The sequence below is a fragment of the Xiphophorus hellerii genome, chromosome 5 (genome assembly GCF_003331165.1).
Source record: "Xiphophorus hellerii strain 12219 chromosome 5, Xiphophorus_hellerii-4.1, whole genome shotgun sequence".
Lineage (NCBI taxonomy): Eukaryota > Metazoa > Chordata > Actinopteri > Cyprinodontiformes > Poeciliidae > Xiphophorus > Xiphophorus hellerii.
This window is the reverse complement of record NC_045676.1, coordinates 17478590-17496560: the sequence shown is the minus strand read 5'-3', so window position 1 is coordinate 17496560 and position 17971 is coordinate 17478590. Positions and strand designations below refer to the sequence as shown.

Below are 17971 nucleotides of genomic sequence, written 5' to 3'. Positions count from 1 at the left end.
CACCTCAGACTGCTGAGAATTGAGACATGCTGCTTAAAAACAAAGATCTGACACCTCCATTCCAATCTTTCCAAACACCTGAGGATGGAAGGACAGTGTGGGACATTGGGCAGTCTTGTGCTGTGGAGTAATCTGCTGCTCTGCATGTCTTCTCACCAGGGACCAAATGGTAATAAAAGAGGCAGTCACACACACACAAAAATAAGTTATAAACAGCTTCCTCTCTTGAGTTATAGTTTCCCCTTTCATGCCAGTATACACGAGTCAGAGCAATGGATGTTTTTATCTTAAACATTCAGCACAACAATCGATACCTCATGACGTCACAGGCTGGAATAAACTTTTATTGATGTCCAGCTATACCACCAGAGAGTCCTGCAATAATGTATTGCCTCTCATTAGAATCCTAAAGTGACATGAATAAATACGAGCAGTGTTATGTATAGTACTGGCCGCTTAGCTAATCTCATCATAATTCTCCAAAGCCTGGACATTAACACTTTTGGAAAGACAGCACCGTTCTTCAAGCTGCTTGTTTTGGACTTCCTCCAAAAGCAACACTTTACTCATTAAGTCTTTCCCTGCACAGGTTCAGGGCCAACACTGGGAACATAATGAGAATGGAATTGCAGTGTGATGTGATCTACAATATTTCGACTCTTTTTAATAAACTTTATGAATCATTTTGTATGTGAGCAAGTGGTTTACTCTGCTGACTATTCCAATCACTCAAGAAATGTTTTTATGTGAGCTTTTGGAAGACAACTCAGCCTTTCAAAAGTTTTCTTTTTAAACATTAATGTTGATACACAACCACAAACCTAAATGCTCTTTCTTGAACTTTTTACAGAATGACACAGATAGTACAGAGTGGAAAGAAAATGACACATGAATTTCAGTTGCTTCTTTTTTGTTCAAATGAAACTCTCAAAAGTGAAGAGTCCACTTGTATTCAGTCCCCTATACTTGGATAACCCTAAATAAAATGAATCAAAATAACAACCAAGAAACACAGGAGGAGTTTAACATCCCAGATTGGAGAATATAATCTAATTTGCCACAAGGGATGTTGGAGAAGTAATCTTGTGAAATAAGGTTCTCTGGTCACATGAGACCATAAATTAACACTTTTCTCAACATGCAAAATCTATGTGTGTTGTAAAGCCAACACAACTCTGAGTACACTGTTCCTTCATTGAAACATGGTATTGGTAGCATCATGCTGTGGATGTGGGACAGGGAGGCTGGTTAGAGTTGGAGCTAAATATAGGACAACTGTAGAAGTACACCTACTAAAAGGTGTAAAAGACTTAAGAATAGGCAAGAGGTTCACATTTGTGCATAAAATCATTCATCGTACAACCATGGCTTCAGTGGAACGGTATAGATCAAAATCCAAACTAACTGCATGAGATAATTTGTGGTAATACATGACAACTGTCACACAGGAAATGTTCACAGTCAACTGAGGTTGAGCTGTTTTACAAAGAATATTAGCCAAATAAAAGAAAAAGAAAAAATCAGCCTGTGAGGAAAGCTGGCACAGACATGCCTAAAACTCACTACTGGTAGTGCAGTTCTGACTCAATGGGACTGAACAGAATAACAGTGACGCCTTCAGATTTTTGTTTGTAAAACATTTTGAAAAGTGTCTATTACTGTCATTCCACTTTTCGGTTATGTGCTACTTTCTGTTGTTCTGTAATATCATCTCCCAGTGAAATATATTTGTGGCAAACAGAAAATTGGTAATAGGTTTAAGAGGTATGCAAGTAAGTAATTTTTATATATTTTGGTCTATTTCTTCTCCTAATATACCAAAGCCATTGAGATGTGCTAAAAAGTCACATTTGTCCTTTAACTGGATGGTTCTGTTAATTCAGTGTTCATTTAGACAACAAAACTAAAACCAGGCTGCAGATACTTGTCGTTTTAAAAGGAATTATTCAATTTTATGATTTTTCATTATATTTCATCATATGTTGCTGGGGAAAAGAAAAACATTTTACCTTGCATTATGTTTCGCATTCCAGAGATGATGTGACATGATTGCAACCTGCAGTAATGTAACTCTGTTATTTGGAGAAAATTGGGGTATTAAGTAGGTAGCTGAGGACAAAGAATCAAACTAATTGAGCAAGGCCTTGCAAAAGTATTCACACTCCTTAATGTTTTCACCTTTGGTCACATTACCGACAAAGCCATGCTTAACCGAACCTGGAAGTCAAAGGTTGTTGTTTTATAACCTAACTCTGCTTTAAAACTTCTCCACAACTTTATCCCAGATCTGTCTGAGGGGCTTCCTGATGCTGCTTGTTCACTAATATTTCCCACTAACACTGAATCACGAATCTTATATAATAAACCCCTAAAGCCAGAACAGTTGAATACATACAGAGATTAAACTAAATTACAGGCACAGTGACCCAGTTTAACTAACCAAGTGGCTTTTTTTTAGAGGAGCCATTGTAAAAGGTGGCTGAGTAGAAATGCAGCCACACTTTTCAGATTTTTACATAATTTTGTTATCTTGATGATCTACCAGGTATTATCTGTGAGCTGAGAAGTGCAACTTTTTCTGGAAGTTCTAGTCAAGCTATTAAACAGCATTTCAGAAAAAGAACATTATTCAACCACACAAACCTGGTGGTGATGTTGCAATGTCTTGGACTTTCTTGTTGATTTAGGATCTAGATGGAAGGCACTGGTCCAAAGCCCACGGGCAAGTCGATCTCTCAATGACTAAAATACAATCAAGTTTTTGGAGAGGCTTAGTAAAAGACTGGGCTTGAATCCAGTTGAGAGGCCAGTAACAAAACACCAGAAATTAAGGTCCTAATTTTAAATGAAAGCCATTTTAAGTAAGTAAAGGTGAAATTACAGTGGTAATTAGGGTGAAAGGAGTTTGATCTGTAACTGGTGGGTTGCCTTTTCGAACCCCAACTCAATCTGTCTCAGTTGTTGTGTCCTTGGGCAAGACACTTCACCCGACTTAAAAAAGTCATACGATATTTGTCTCCAATAAAATCTCTCTACAACACACCGCAAATATCATCTCAAGAAATAAACGTTTGTACCAAACGGTGCATTTCTCTCAGTGTTTTAAATGTTTCTGTGTGTGGCTCAAAAATTGACATAGCCTTAAAGTTAACCTTTTTCTTTAGGTGTGCTGCGGGATCATCCACACATAAACAAACATAAATACCTCCCGTTAATTTTATAGTGCACCCTAATGGAGCAGCAGCTTCCACAGAGTTGCGCAGCATTAAAATCAAGCCGAGTGTTTAGTGGCCCGAGTGGCCAGTGGTCTGTGGGAGCAGGTGTGTTTTAGGACTCAATAACATTGTGAAGATGAAACCCTGTGAAGCAGTGGAGTGGAAGTAGGTAGTGTTTGCACTCTTGGCATATCCCCTCTCAATTACACCAAGTGTCTACTTCTAAAATACAAGTTCTCTGCAGCGGCAACGTTGCTTCCATGGGGGTTTATTTTATCCATAAAGAGATTAGACTCTAACTCGTAAGTTTAATACGAAATGAACCCGGTTTACTGAAAGGGGGGAAAAGAGTGAAGATAAATGCCAGGTTCTTCAGGAATAACAAATGGTTTAAATACAAAACTTGAAAAGATTCCTTTTAAATCAGAATAAGTCTTTTGGTCATGATCTCTGTTATGTTGGAGTTTAATATGTTTGAGAGTCTGACTCCAAATTTCTACTTGTTTTTTTTTTAATAGACAAACTGATCTATTTTCTTTTCTGTGTGGCAGCCACACCCAGTCTCCTTTGATCTAGTGAATCAAAGCAAAGCGTCTTTTTTCAGATTTGGAAATATTTGTCTAAGATCTAAATTATGCATCTTGTTGAAACACTGCTCAGAGTTCTCAGTGCTATACGGGACATTAGTTCACCAAAGAGAGCAGCGATAAACTGCCCATGAATAATAAAGCACTCGATGAGCCTCAAAAACCCCTGGGTTACTAGCACAAATGTCCTTTTAATTCTATAACTTGCAAATAAATAGAAGATGAACTTTGTGAGATCTTCAGCATGGCAAGGTTTTGATTTTCAAAGCTTAGAGCAGAGATAGTTCAGCCAAGTGCTATATTAAATATTTAACTTAACATCGCTCTTGCTGTTGCTTGAGTTGGTTATTTATGTTGATGCTGTTTTCTCACTTTAACAACATTTCTGTTATTAAATACAGTCAAGATGCACTGAAGTTATGAAAGTTTCCTAAAACTGATCTGCTGCAAATTTGAGCTTTTCTCTAAAATTAGCCTAATTTTTTTCAATCTCCCCCTGTTGTCTGCATTTGTTTTGTGTTTTAGGATTAGACGAACAACATACTGAACTGTGGATGACCAAAAAGAAATATCTTCAATAAATTCTGAATTACTAAAGATGTCAGAATTAATCCATTCCACTATGTTTGAATTCTGAAATTCTTATAGCACTTTTCTCATCAAGTAGCTTTAATAATGCTCACATCTCATTAAGAACTGAAAACAATGAACTCCAAAACTCTTTGTTGGTCTCTGGTCTTATCTGTCATGTCCACTTGAATCATTTGCCATGTGTATTCTGAGTGTTTTTCTGCCTTTTCATGAAATACAGCACAATCTCAGTCGCCTAAGTGGTCCATGATGGGTTCCCCTCTCCCCCTTTGTTCTAGCACTTCAAAATGCCCACAACTCCATATTTTTGGGAAGGTGGAGAGCGGGAGCTGTTGCTGTAGACTCACCTCCAATCTCACAGTGTGAGCTTTTTTCACTTAATGAATATGAGTATGTTGCTCTGGTCTTCTCTGAGGAACAAAAACCCTGGGAGCTCATCCTGATCAGTGCTTCTGTGTGAATGAGCCTCAAGTGCTACAAAGCCCTTCACTGCCAGCTTTGCGGAACAGAAAGTTACACAATTATTGGAGGTATCACTCCAAAACACAAGGTCAAGGGGCTCTCATCTGCCTCTTTCTCTTCCACCGCTCTCAGTCATTGTTAAATTCACATGTGAGAGGTTTAGCACGTTGTCCATTCAATGAATCCAATCACCTTTTTTTAACCCAGTAAATACAAATTTACAAATTATTTTTTGCTCCCTTGCCAGTTATATTTTCTACAATCTGTACAGCTGCGGTCAGATGTTTCAAACAGTTATCACTAGCATGAATGTTAGATGAATTTTGTTTTTTCTATGATCAATTTTAGCCATTTATCATGGATGTGGGGAAGATCATACAATATAAAACTCCAATGATTTTAAAACCAGCAATTGGTTCAGCAAGTTTAAATTTATTAGGACTTTCACTGAATGTAGGGTCTAATTTATGTATTATTTGGGTACAAATTACTCATTCTAATTTGGTGAAAGGTTTTCTCAGATGCACACAGTTTTATAGCTATATAAATAAGTTTCTGTCATGTTCTGGCTGCATGTTAGATCACTCCTCAAGGCAGAAATGGTAGAGTTTATTAAAATTGGTTGGTTTTAGGCCACCAACCTTGTTTCACCACCTGAAAATGTTTGATTTTGAAGCCGTGGCTTTTGGATGCCTAATCCAGAAGCTAATTGTTCACCTACTTTATCCAGTCCAAACTCAGTTTAGATTTTTTTTTATTATCATTATTATTACATTTAGAATTTTTATTTTTATTTATTTTTTATTTTTCATCATTTTTGCTATTATGACATTTTAAACATTAAAGCTGTGAACTTGAGGGAAAGTTGAAGAGTCTGTGCATGTGACAGCTGTCCCTACTGTCACACAGAGACCTGAATTCAGTGTTATGTTCAAGTTATTAGCAGAGCCCATCAGAGAATAAATACTTATCATCATTAAGCTACCACAAAGCATTAATCACAGAAGCAATATGTTTTTATCAATATTCTGTAAAAATGTACAAATTGGGAGTCTAATTAACATTGGTCTTTGTTTGTCTGCTATTTTTGTTTGATTTCTGACCTTTTATATGGATTACAAAACCATAAAGAAAATCTGTATTAACCATTAAAAACAGAAAGTCGCGTTTGTTTATTGAGAATGTGTCTCCAAAACAGTTTAATACTCGCTGATTTATTGTCTTTGGACAAAACTGAGTGGAGATCCATCCTTTAAAAAGATTGATGCTCTTTTACAGCTCTAGTGTCTCTGGTTTCTTGTAGCCCACTGGTGAATTACATGAACACAGTGCTTCTTCATATGAACACCAGCCTGGTTAAATTCATTTATCACTCTTTTCTCTCACTTGCCTTGCAGCAATCAATCTGAGGAAACAGGATTTTTAGTCTCTCCTGCTCCTGTCTTATTTAGCAAGAGCTTCCAGCATCGAGCATGGCTGTCATGCTGTTCACTGTGTGACAGGAGAGTGAATGAGAATGAGGAAAGGAGACCAAGCTCCCCTTTAGTTCTTTTTTAGGAACCCAGGGTCTCTACCTCTATTGCACCCAAGTGATTGGATTGGTTTCCTGCTGCAGAGGCAGACGCTGAGGCCTGGAAGGCAGCAGGAGCAAATGAGGGCAAATGTACCTATGAGTTAGCTCCAAGCCAACAGGCGTGTTGAAGGTTTCTTTCCCCTTTTCCCCCCTATTTTGATTCCCCATCCATCTTGGATTTTCACATTTCCCAATGCACTGACAGCCCAGCGAAAGCTGCTGGTCATCAGTGTTTCATTAGTGTCTGCGATAGACTGCGTCATGCTTAATGAAATTCATCAAGGCCTTAGAGCAAACTTCTTTATCGACTGAGAACAAACTGGTAAACACGTTGATTGTACTCTCTCAATTAACTGGCACTCTGTGAAGTCATGATCGACCACCTGAGCGAGTACATGAAGTCTGCTGCTACATTTTGCTTCAGGATGCAGACGCAGCAGCTTTTTCCTCTCAACAGGTCATCTTTCAGTAACAAAACCTTCAGCTCCTGCTGTTTGAGAAATAAGTGTCAAAGCACATGTAAACACGCTGCTCACCTGACTCACGCAGGTACTGAGAAAAACAAACCTGTACGCAATCAATATGCATCAATTATTGGAAGAAAAACAGCTGAAACAAGTTCACTTAAAGTGTATAGAAAGTACTTTATATTGCCAATATTTAACAACTAATCAAATCCACACAAAAAACCCCAACTCCTAATAAGTAGAAATGTCATGTGAGCATCATATATGTGGTCGCATCTTTCTGTTACAATGTGTCTTCAACGTATTTGCATGAGAAAAACCTTCAACAAATTTCAACAAAATTAGTTTGTTTTTCTGTTGTTAGACTTAAAAATGGCAAAATACTAGTAGAACAACACAAATTTAAAACCCTGATAGAATTTGGGTGTTTAGGTGACTCTTTTCATAGAATATAAATATAAATGTTTCTTTTCTTTTATGAAACATGTTTATTTAAAGGTTTGACCTTTTTGAATCATAATAACAACTGTACTGCACCTTTTTTCTTATCTTTCTAGAGTAAAAAAATTAAAACACTTGACAGAATAAATGAGTCCTCTGTTTTCATTTGCTGTCATGAAAAGATTTGTTGTCATAGGCACATGTCTATCTAATTTTAAGTGTAAGCACAAATATATCTTTAAAATCAAGGTGCTTTTAGTTATCTAATGACACCCATTTAATTTTGCAGCCTTTGCCCTGACTAGAAGACATACAGACTGTCCTTTCTCACTTTTTACTTTAATCTCTTTACTGCCCATGAATTTGTAAAAGGTATCCAATTTGAACTTTTTTTCATTTGTTATGTTAAAACCTCAAAGACAAAAACAAAGTGGCTGATTATGTTGAAGCAAAAGGAAAACAATGGGCATAGAGTTTTAGAAATATTTATTTTCTGGCTGTGCACATTCAGACACTCAATTTTGGATTTTGCCTGAACCATTTATTCCCCAGACATGGACCAATAGTTCCAAAGTACCCAATTGAACACCAAACTTTCCAAATATTAAAAATACTAAAATATGAAACATACTGAAATAGTCTTTTAAAATAGTATAATAATAAAAGTCGGGGATTTTCATATCTTTTTTGTTTTTCTTATTTAGTTTATTAACAAAAATTTCTCTATATAACTACAAACTTTCCTTGAGTTCTACCAGAGGAAGTCATCATCCTGCTATGTCATGGATAAGACTTGAGACTGTCTTGGTCTCAAGTCTTATGCAGCCTATACCAGATTTTCTTCCAGAGCTTTCCTTTATTCAAATCTGAGCAGCTCCCAGGTCCCTGTAGAAGAAAAGCATCCTCACAGCATGATGCTACCACCCCTATGTTTCCAGTCAATACAGATTGTTCTTTGCGATATGCATATTGCTGACAGTAATATTGCTTTCACAATAAACTTGCCATTTTTTCTGCAGCCATAGTTTAGAGTTGTGCCATAGTTTTTTTTTTCCCATGATCAGAATAGGTATTAAACAATGCTTAGTGGTTGTTCAAGCTTGGGACACGTTTTTCTGCTTTAAATTTTTCCACACTTTATCCCTGAATTTTCTGGTGTGCTATTTGGCCTTCATGATTTCTCTGAAGCCTCCAGAGCATAGAGCATTTATTCTAAAGGTAGTTGAACTGGGTTTTATTTAGAGCTCTCATAATAAAAGGGGAAGGCCTCAAAAGCATGCCACACTCAGGAGATTTTTTATTTAATTTAGTTTTGTTTTTCACTTAAGTTGAGAATTGAGTGTTAATTCGTGTTGGTCTGTCAGTTGGTATGTGTTTGTTTTGGTGCGTGACAGGAAACGGCGATGACGTTTTACGGCAGCTTCGGTGCATTCTGGGTCTAACCCAACATGGCTGCGCCCTTGCTGAACTGCTGAAGAAGTGCCTCTCCGGAGATATTCTCGGGTCTGTGTGTAGTTTTCAAGAAAACCTTCAAGCCAAATCAGCTTCTTGGGTCGCTGGTTTGCAGGACAACACCGCGGGACCCCCGTCATCGATAAGTGTGGCCGTCTCTTCGCGTGGCTGTGGCAGACTGTCCGTGTGAAGATGGGCCTCGTCTCCAGCCCCGTCCCATAGCAAAGAGCCCCGGGGAGAGGAACCGCAGGTTCCCCTGCAAACACGCACCCGTCCAGCTCGCCTTTGACGGGTTCGACCTCCTGTACCGGCTTTGGACGCTCCCCTACAGTTTCCTGACAAGGATTATCTGCGCCACCGTGTCTGTCATCGTCCGGAGACGGAGAGCTTCTTCCCCATCCAGGGTTGACAATCCCGCCGCATCAAGGTATGCATCTGCACGCCTCGCTAACAACACTGAGCGACATTTCTGCATATCTGCTTCTACTCGTTTATCTCTCAGCTCTTGTTGCTGTATGATCCACACGGAGGGGTTTAAAATAGCATTTTGACAACTGATAGCGGCTGTCGGAGCAACACCGGTGCCGAGCAGCTGTTGAGTTAGCCGGCTAGTGGAGCTAATTGGATGCAGCCTGCAGCTTTTGTTTGGCAAAGTTTTAGCAGGAGATGATTATTGGTACATGTGACCCCCAACAGCAGGCATCTCGTATGTGCCTCAGACAGCCGGAATAACGTCATGACGTTTTCAAGTTGTATTTGCCTGATGGAAAAATGGGAAGCAGATACATTAAATTATTTAGCTTAAGATTACTGAAATCATTTTACAAAAAGCTTTCTTCTTATTAGGTATGACCCCCAGTAATGTCCAACAAAGTCTTAAGTTTCATAGACAAGCTTTTAGGTAATTTATGTATTAACAATTGGTATTTGGTAATACTTAAGTTTTTTGATGGTTTATCTTCTTTGGTTTTCTGGCTACCTTTTGAGGTTTCTGAGGTCAATTATCCACTGTAATGTATCCATGTTAAACCCACATTTTGCAATTTTACACCTATCTACTTCCATTCAGTTCCTGATAAATCATTTCCAATGTACTTTCACAACTAACAAATGCTATTTGTTTTTCATAATCACAATGTCCCCACCTAATCTCAATCAACCTTATGATCTTGGTCACATTAATAAATATCTGTTACTGGCACAAACAACACATTATTATTTGTGTCTTTAAAAAAATAGCATCCATGCAGCTCTTTGTGATTGTGATATTGCACAGTAATATTCAGCAAACAGTTGTGGTTTCATATATTGTGCTAATATATATAACTAACTATAGAGTTAGTTATTTAAGCTAACTCTTTTAGCTTAAATATATTTTTTAATAATTATGAAGAAAATAATCATGGGGCAACATTGCAATGCTTGGATGTGTGATGTTTAGTTTCTAATGAAAACAACCCGTGTCTATAGTTTTTATGGTTTCTGTTTTTACATTCAAGAAAAACTGAGGAAGCAAATCATTCCTCAGCTATTTAATTTGCTAAATTAAATAGCAAAGCATTATAGACAATTTGTAACTTCAGTCCCAGAATGCCTCTGTCCTACTGTTTTGATGCATCCCTGCTCCAACACACCTGATTCAAATGAATTGTTAATGACTAGGCCTTTGCAAAAGCTGCTGATATTCCAAGGAGGTGATTCAGCTTTTTGAATGACCTCGCTACATGTATGTTGAGTCTACACATATCTAGACTCAACATTAATTCAGGAATTTTATGCCCCAATGATTCATGTGGCTTCATAAAAAAGACATGATCTTTAAAAAAAATGCAGCCATTAAGTCAATAGAAAACATTTCATACATGCTCAGGAAAGCCTAGATACAATGTCATACAGTGTCTGATTGGCGGGTTAATTGGTTGTGTAATATTTGTCCCATTTTGGACGAGAAGTTTGCACAGCACTGTAAATGTGAGCCAAATGTTGGTTTGGTGTCAGTTGACATTTTTATTTAAGCAGGAGGTTATATAGCAGATCAGTAAATGTGACTTTATCATTATATAAACAATGTGAGGTTGTAAAGTCAAACCTCAGCAGACAGTGTTAATAACTGACTTAAGTATTATTATAACTTTTATTAGTGTACAAACATTATGTTGCATTTAGACTGCCTGAGGTCATTTCTAAAGCAAGCTGGGAAAATGTTACTGTGTGAGCCAAGAGTTGAATAATATGAATGAACTAAATTACTTTAATTATCCTTTCTAATAAATGTGGACAATAGTATCAATTTCAAGGTTACAATGCTTTGATACAACAGCCCTTCAGTAAGAAATTGTATCCATTAATGTGCATTATTTTTTAAAATAACATTTAAAGATTCTTTAATAGAGAAATTCCCTTATGTGCTGCTAGAAAAATGAGATTGCAACTGCTTAAAAGTTTGATGTAGCAGATTTCATGCAAATGAATGGTGATGTGCTTGAGAATTTTTGATACATTTTTTTAGTGTAAAATTTATTTTTGATCATTTTTCCCAATTTTTTGTACTTATTTTATTCCAGATGTTTATTTTTTTTACATTTTATTTGTACTTTTTTATTCTGTTTTTGAAAGCAGATGCAATAGAGAAGTCTGGCTTCTATAGCTTTTTTGTTTTCAGAATTAATTTGAAAGACCATAAATTTCTAAAATAGTTCCTTTTAAAAATCTGTTTTTAAATACTGAGTTCTGCATTTCTTTTTCTTGATAATGACGTCAAAGAATAGCTCAGAAGAAAGGCAGAAAGTTTTTGATCGACCAAAAGCAAAAACACAGTTTAGTCTGTAGTCTTATCTTAACCCTTAAGTACCTGTTTTTTACTGTGATTTTTTTTTCTCGCCATTTTTTAAAGGAACCCTGACCCAGCTGTGATTACATTCAGATTTGACAGATGTATTATTTGTGATCCACTGTCCCGTTTAAACAGATGTATGCTGACGTGGCTCTAAAGTCATTTTAGCTCCGGCCTTGTTGTGCAATAATGTCCTTTAGCCTAGTGGTTTGTTTTTAGCACTCACATGCTTTGTGGTGACTTCATGACAGGAAGCTTGTCCAAGTTTTGACTGAATAACAGAAACTGAAATCAAATTTCTGGTAAATATTTAAGTAAAATTAAGTCTGTTTTTAATAGGGATTTTTAGAGGAATACTAACATTTGGTTTTAGGTGAAGTGTGGAAAAGTGGCCACAGCAGAGAATATGATCAGGTCTGTCCAGATCTGGCACTAGCAAACATTAAGTCTATTTTAATCATACTTTTGACTTATTATTCTTATGCTTATTTACTAAATATACATATTTTAGAACTGTTCTATACACAAGAGCTCATCACATGTGTTGCCTTTAACTTCATACAGAGCCCTGATGAAAATGGACTCGGATTTGCTTCATTCCCCGGCTGTGGGGCTCACTGAGGAAGAGGAGGCAGACATGAATGACTGGAAGCTTCCTTTGACCTTCATGAAGAAAAGGCACTTGGAGAAGATCGAAGGCTCCAAGGCGTTGGCACAGAGCTGGAGGATGAAAGACAGGGTAAACCTTTAGCTTGTTAATGTCTGCATCACCCCGACAGGGCCAGACAGAGAAACTGGGTTTTTACTTTTGAAGGTTTCATTTTCATTTTCAGAGAGCAACTTTGAAAAAGAGGAATTCACCAACAGATAATGATAATTGGCTGCTTTAAACATCTCTGAAATTAAAAGAAACAAACTAATATGCAGATATGGTAGTAGTATTTTCAAAATTCAAATTACATGTTTGGATTTCGTCAGCTACTCAATCTGGAACAATAAACAGCATTTGTGATGGATGAAGACAGTGAGACAGTCTGTATTACTGGAATCTTAATGAAACTTAATCATTTTATCAGTAATTTCCTTCCTCTACTTTGTCGCATGACATTTTTATTCAGATTTTTATTATAAAACTGAACATATTATATTAGTTTTAATAACAAAAGAAGCAAGGTGCAGGTGGGACGGTGGGTAGAGTCAGAGCACAATGTACTGATACTCAGTCCTCAACCCTCCCACCAGAATTGGATGCCGGCCACAGTGTAAAGTTGAACTGGCATTGAACACTCTTGTTAATTATCTTTAGTTGGATCTGAAGCTTTTAGCAATATAGATAAATATTAACATTTTTATTACTATTGTAATATATCTTTTAATCATCATCATATGTCCAAGAAGACAGCAAAATCTACAAGAGATTGTCTACTGGTTTTGGAATAGCTCAGCCAGATTTGAGTCTGACAGAACATGTGTGGAATCATCTGAAAAAACTTCAGGACAAGAGATATTCTCATAATCTGACTTAGAGAAAGTTTGCGAGGAATAGTTGGTGATTATTGGTAAGAAAAAATTTAGGATCCTGATAGACTGCTGTCAACGATTGAATGCTAAAATTGAATCAAAATGGGCTTTACCAAAGTATAATTTGAGGTTTTTGCACAGTTACTGTATGTCACTAAGTTATTGTAGATTTTTTTAAAAGCAATTTAAGATTTGTTGTTCATTTGTTTATTTTTCAGTTGATTCTTTTAGAGTAATTGTAACAATGTACTGGGAAAATGTTTTGAAATAGGTTTTTTTTGTTACTTATTTATTTTTTTACAGAAACTTGGCAATTTATTAAGGATGAGTAGATTTTTCAGAGCCAGAATTTACAATTGCATAACTAAAATAAGTAAACATTTTTAATAAAATGTATACCACAGGCACTGCACCAACCTCAGAGTGAAATCGTGACATGTTGGAACACTTTTATTTCCCTTTTCTCTGTCAGACCTGAAACTGCGATATCAGTCTGCTCTGCAGTAGCAAAGTTCACCCACCAGTGCCTTGGAGGATCACTAATTGCCATGTTCTTTGTTATCATGCTGTCTCTAAAAGCGCTTAGCTTTTGAACTAAGAACAGCAGATACCAGCAATACCTTTAGATAGAACACTTGCAAGAGGGGTGGTGTTATTGTCCAGTCCCACATGTGTTTGCTCTGTCAATTAAATTAAAAGTTTCTGTCTGTGTTTAAACGGATAGCTCTTCTTCACCAGGAAACTGGCTCATCATTGTCTTTCTGCTTCGTTACTAAAGTGCTAATTCATTTCATTCTGCTGGAGGCTACTTATCCAGCGTTTTAAAGGTGAAACCTCATAGCTCTCCTTCATGATTTGTCGTTTGATCCACTGCGCAGTTACTAACTCGATTATTGAATTGCCTCTCTGCTACGGGGTGCTACCGTTATAATGATGACAAGTGTCACTTAGTCATATGTGACCCTGGCAACTCTTCACCTATTGTAGAAATTCACCCGATATGAAAATTTAACACGTGCCAGCTGTTAGGACACGAGCTGAATTAAACGGCACAGCACCCGCAGAAGTGTCGAGCTGCGGGAAAATGAAGACATCATTAAATGTTAGGCTGGTATTGATTCAAAAGAGGTAATAAAGGCAGAGGGAAATTGACATTCCTATCAAAAAGTTATGCTAAATCTACTCTGTAACATTCTCTTTTTTTTATTGCTCAGGGCATTTTCAGACCACAGACCTGCATTTATTAACCTGTGAGAAGTCGACACATTTCTTGAAAATGAGCTGGGTGCGTAAGAGCTTTTTATGTAAGAGTGATTTGAATTTGATTTAACAAGTAAATGCAATAAGACTGCTCTGAAACTGTTCAGATGTTTTTTTAAAAAGACGTTCGAGATATTTTTGAGAGCACATATGTGATAACAGAAAACCTAAATAACGATCAAAGCCGGTGGGTTGTAATTTTCACCTTTTTGTTTTGCTGTTGTGATTCAGGCAAACCTCCCGCAAAAAGTTTTTTGCTTTATAGAGTTTGGACTCAGTTACCAGGAGAATATGCTTATGCTCTGGCTGATTTGAAATGATGGTTATTATCTGCAAAGGCTACTATGTCTAGTGAAGTGATAAACTAGAAGTTAAGCCTGGTGAGAGCAGCATGCAGCAGAAGGCTTATGAGTGGGCTTTCAGTGATGTTCTGCACTGTGGGAAATCAAAGGTCTCTCAGACACACACAGAAGACGACTCAGAGGTTTTACCATTACTTGCCTCATTGGTCAGTGTTGTCTATATTCCCCTGTTAGGCTTGTAGAAAAACAAACAAAAAAAGCGATTGACTTGTCTGTGCATTTGCCGCCGTTGGTGTGTGAGCTACTTGTGCTGAAGTATGCCTGTGTGTGCCCTTGCTGAACCAGTGAAAGCAATTCTGAGAAGAGTTTTCAGTCAGAACAGCCGAACACTATCAGTGTTGTGCAACAGAGTCAAAGGTAAGCCCTAATTTCAGCTGAGAGTGCGGGTTTTAAGAGAGAATATCAAGTAAATGTTGATGAAGAATCACACTATGTATTGGGGATATTTTTTCAAGTTTAAAAGAAACCAGCATAATGATCATGGTAACTTGTAAAGATCACTTTGAGTCTGTCTTTTTCTCACAGTAAACATGGTTGAAAGATTTCACATCAAACCAGAAGCATGATTGATCTCAGCTGAAGGTTGTTACAAAATGAGACATTTTGGCTCTTTGTAAGATCACCTGCTACAGTCTAGCAGTCTATGCTGTGGTGAATGTTTCCATCATTGCTATGGGTTTTTTCCTTTGGTCTGCACTGGGCGTTAAAAACAGATCTTACTTATTTTAATTTGGATGCTCATTTTTGTAGGAGTTTACTGACATAATACATTTTTCAATATTTAGCATCAATCAGAGCACTTTTTGATTGATGTGAGACAAATGCATGAGCAAGTTGAAGTCAACCCACCAATGTCATGGTTCTGGGTCAACTAGTGCAGTAGAGACAAAACTGAAAGGATCATTTTCATAAAAGTGTCAGTTGGTTTTATGTGTTATATAGATAAGGTGCTGTTTGTTTATCCAGATGCTCTTAAGATTTAAGAACAAGATCCTTTAATTAGATGTCTGTTACCTGATTCTTTGTAAGAGTGTGTATTTCCTAGTAAATGTTGACTATTGCCTTGACACTAAGATTTGATGAAGGTTGCAAACATTTCCAAATCCATCATGTTCCATAACAGAGGTTTAAAGCATGAAAGAAAAAAACCCCAGCAACTTTACTCTACTGCGCTCAGCCTTCTTGTTATCCGCTGACTCTCTCGGCTGGCGACTGAAGCTCTAAGAGCTTTGGGTAAATAGGCGTCTCGTTGTATGAACAGGCATTAGGGCACCGCCAAATGGCTGCTACAGGAACTCAAGGATTCAACACGACATAAAGCTCAAAAAAGTTGATTTTGCATAATACTCCCCTCTTAAAGCATAAATGATAGTAAGCACAATTAGTTTTGAGGAGAGGATGAAGCAAACAAGGGGACTGTAACACTGAATTTGGACACTATTATTGGTTTAGAAAGAATAGAAAGGGGTATCCAACTCACATTTTATGTGTAGTCGTTGATGTCAGCAGTGCACCAAACCTCCTGAGGTTCTGCAATGCTGGCTTTATTTATGACAGTGCAAATTGTCTTGAGCTGCCTGAGTGGTGATTTAAGAACGGCCAGAGGCAGCTTTAGCAGGGGCTCGTTTTTGATGCCTTATCGCCAAACTGCTAAGAAAGTGTCTGTGTGACAAGCTCCTTTCAGCTGTGTGCTTGAAGATCCAATTAGATGATTCTTTTACACAATACCCATATATCTCTTCAGTTTTTATTTTTGCTTTAGTTATTTATTGATTAAACTGCTCATAAATGTAATATGCAATTGTTTTTAGAAGGAGTGAAATAAAAGGAATGACTTCAAAATATGTGAAGATCTGACCCTGAACAAGAAAAAACCTTGGAAAAGCCCAGAAAGCAAAGTTTAAGATAAAGAAAGAAGGCTTGTGTACTTGTGCACACCAGTTGCTTGGCATCACCCTTTCTCTTCAAATTTGAGGAAGCTTTAATTTAAAAGCTAATTTAGTTGAGAAAGCGAGAGGGACATAAAATCATCCATATTGATTTGAAATGCTACTTTGACTCCATGTTGAATCTCAGTTTTAATTGTTCTGTCTTGGATTATGCAGACAACACACACTACATAACCTAATTAAATGCGATTGTCACCAAAAGTTTTGGTCGGAAACTATCATCCAGCTCTTTGTCTGTGATGTAATCGGTGGCAATACGTTACAGAGAAACAGATCTTCCCACATTTGAAGTGCAGTCAGTTGCAAAAGGACTTGGGGAGATTGGGGGATTGTCAGTGTGTAAGGCACTAAGACCTGGAACCATTGTTAGACATATCTGTGACCTTCAAGCCCTCAGGCAGCACTGCATGAGAAACCGTCACACTACCAGAATCAATACCGCCAGAGGGGCCCAACTGTACCTCAGTAAGGCGCTACCTCACTACACAGTCCATCACTGCATCAAGAAATGTAACCTAAGAAGAGCTCTACTCCACATAAGGAGGAGGAAAGCTATTTACCAACACTTCAACAATGAGGTAGCTACTGGAATCAGATTGCCGATTAAATTATAGAAAGATTGAACAGTCATCACAACAGAAAAATGTATGGAAAATAAATTGATAACACGTCAATCTTATAGGCGTTAATGAGTTTAAAATGTAAAGTTGGTTAGTATATAGTACCAGTTATTAACCAGCTATTTAACTGACTAATACAAGCTGGTTTTTGCACCTGAAAACCTCTACTGAATTTACTGGGTGTTTTTATTTATATTATTTCTTGAGTCTAGGTATAGAAATTAAAATAAGAATACATAAAGGTAATAAATGATATTCTCATTTCCACAAAATGTATATATCAAACTATTTTAACATCAGTAGATATTATACCATGTTGTAGATCTTTGTTTTGAAAGGTTTAAAGGTATTTTTGACTTCAAATGTCAATTACATGTTTTGTCATGTTTGTAAATGTGAATTGTTAGTTAAACATATTACTTAAAGGCTTAGTGATAATGTTCTTAAACACACGGACATATTTTCTGCAACCACAGGATGTGCCTTTCAACATGGTTGTTTAAGAAATGAGAAGCAAATGTAAACCTTGATTTGAAAGTGAAACTGCTCAGATAATACCTGGCTTCCTATTTTTATTTCAGATGGGCTTAAATTTATTGGTACCAAATTAAAACTGTAACAATATGTAATTAGCTGAG

The 17971-nt window shown here is 37.0% G+C and overlaps 1 protein-coding gene across 7 annotated transcripts in view; it reads left to right on the top strand.

The window, feature by feature from the left end:
* Positions 1-8748: 8748 nt before the first annotated feature.
* The window catches only part of rptor (regulatory associated protein of MTOR, complex 1), a 147115-nt gene continuing 137892 nt past the window's right edge, over positions 8749-17971 (top strand). For 6 of the 7 annotated variants that reach the window (XM_032562847.1, XM_032562845.1, XM_032562846.1 and 3 more), the window contains exons 1-2: positions 8749-9215; positions 12186-12360. In XM_032562847.1, the coding sequence (XP_032418738.1) occupies positions 12193-12360 (168 nt within the window). In that variant the 5' untranslated portion in view covers positions 8749-9215; positions 12186-12192. The remainder of the gene's footprint in view (positions 9216-12185; positions 12361-17971) is intronic. The other variant, XM_032562848.1, reaches the window with a different exon arrangement.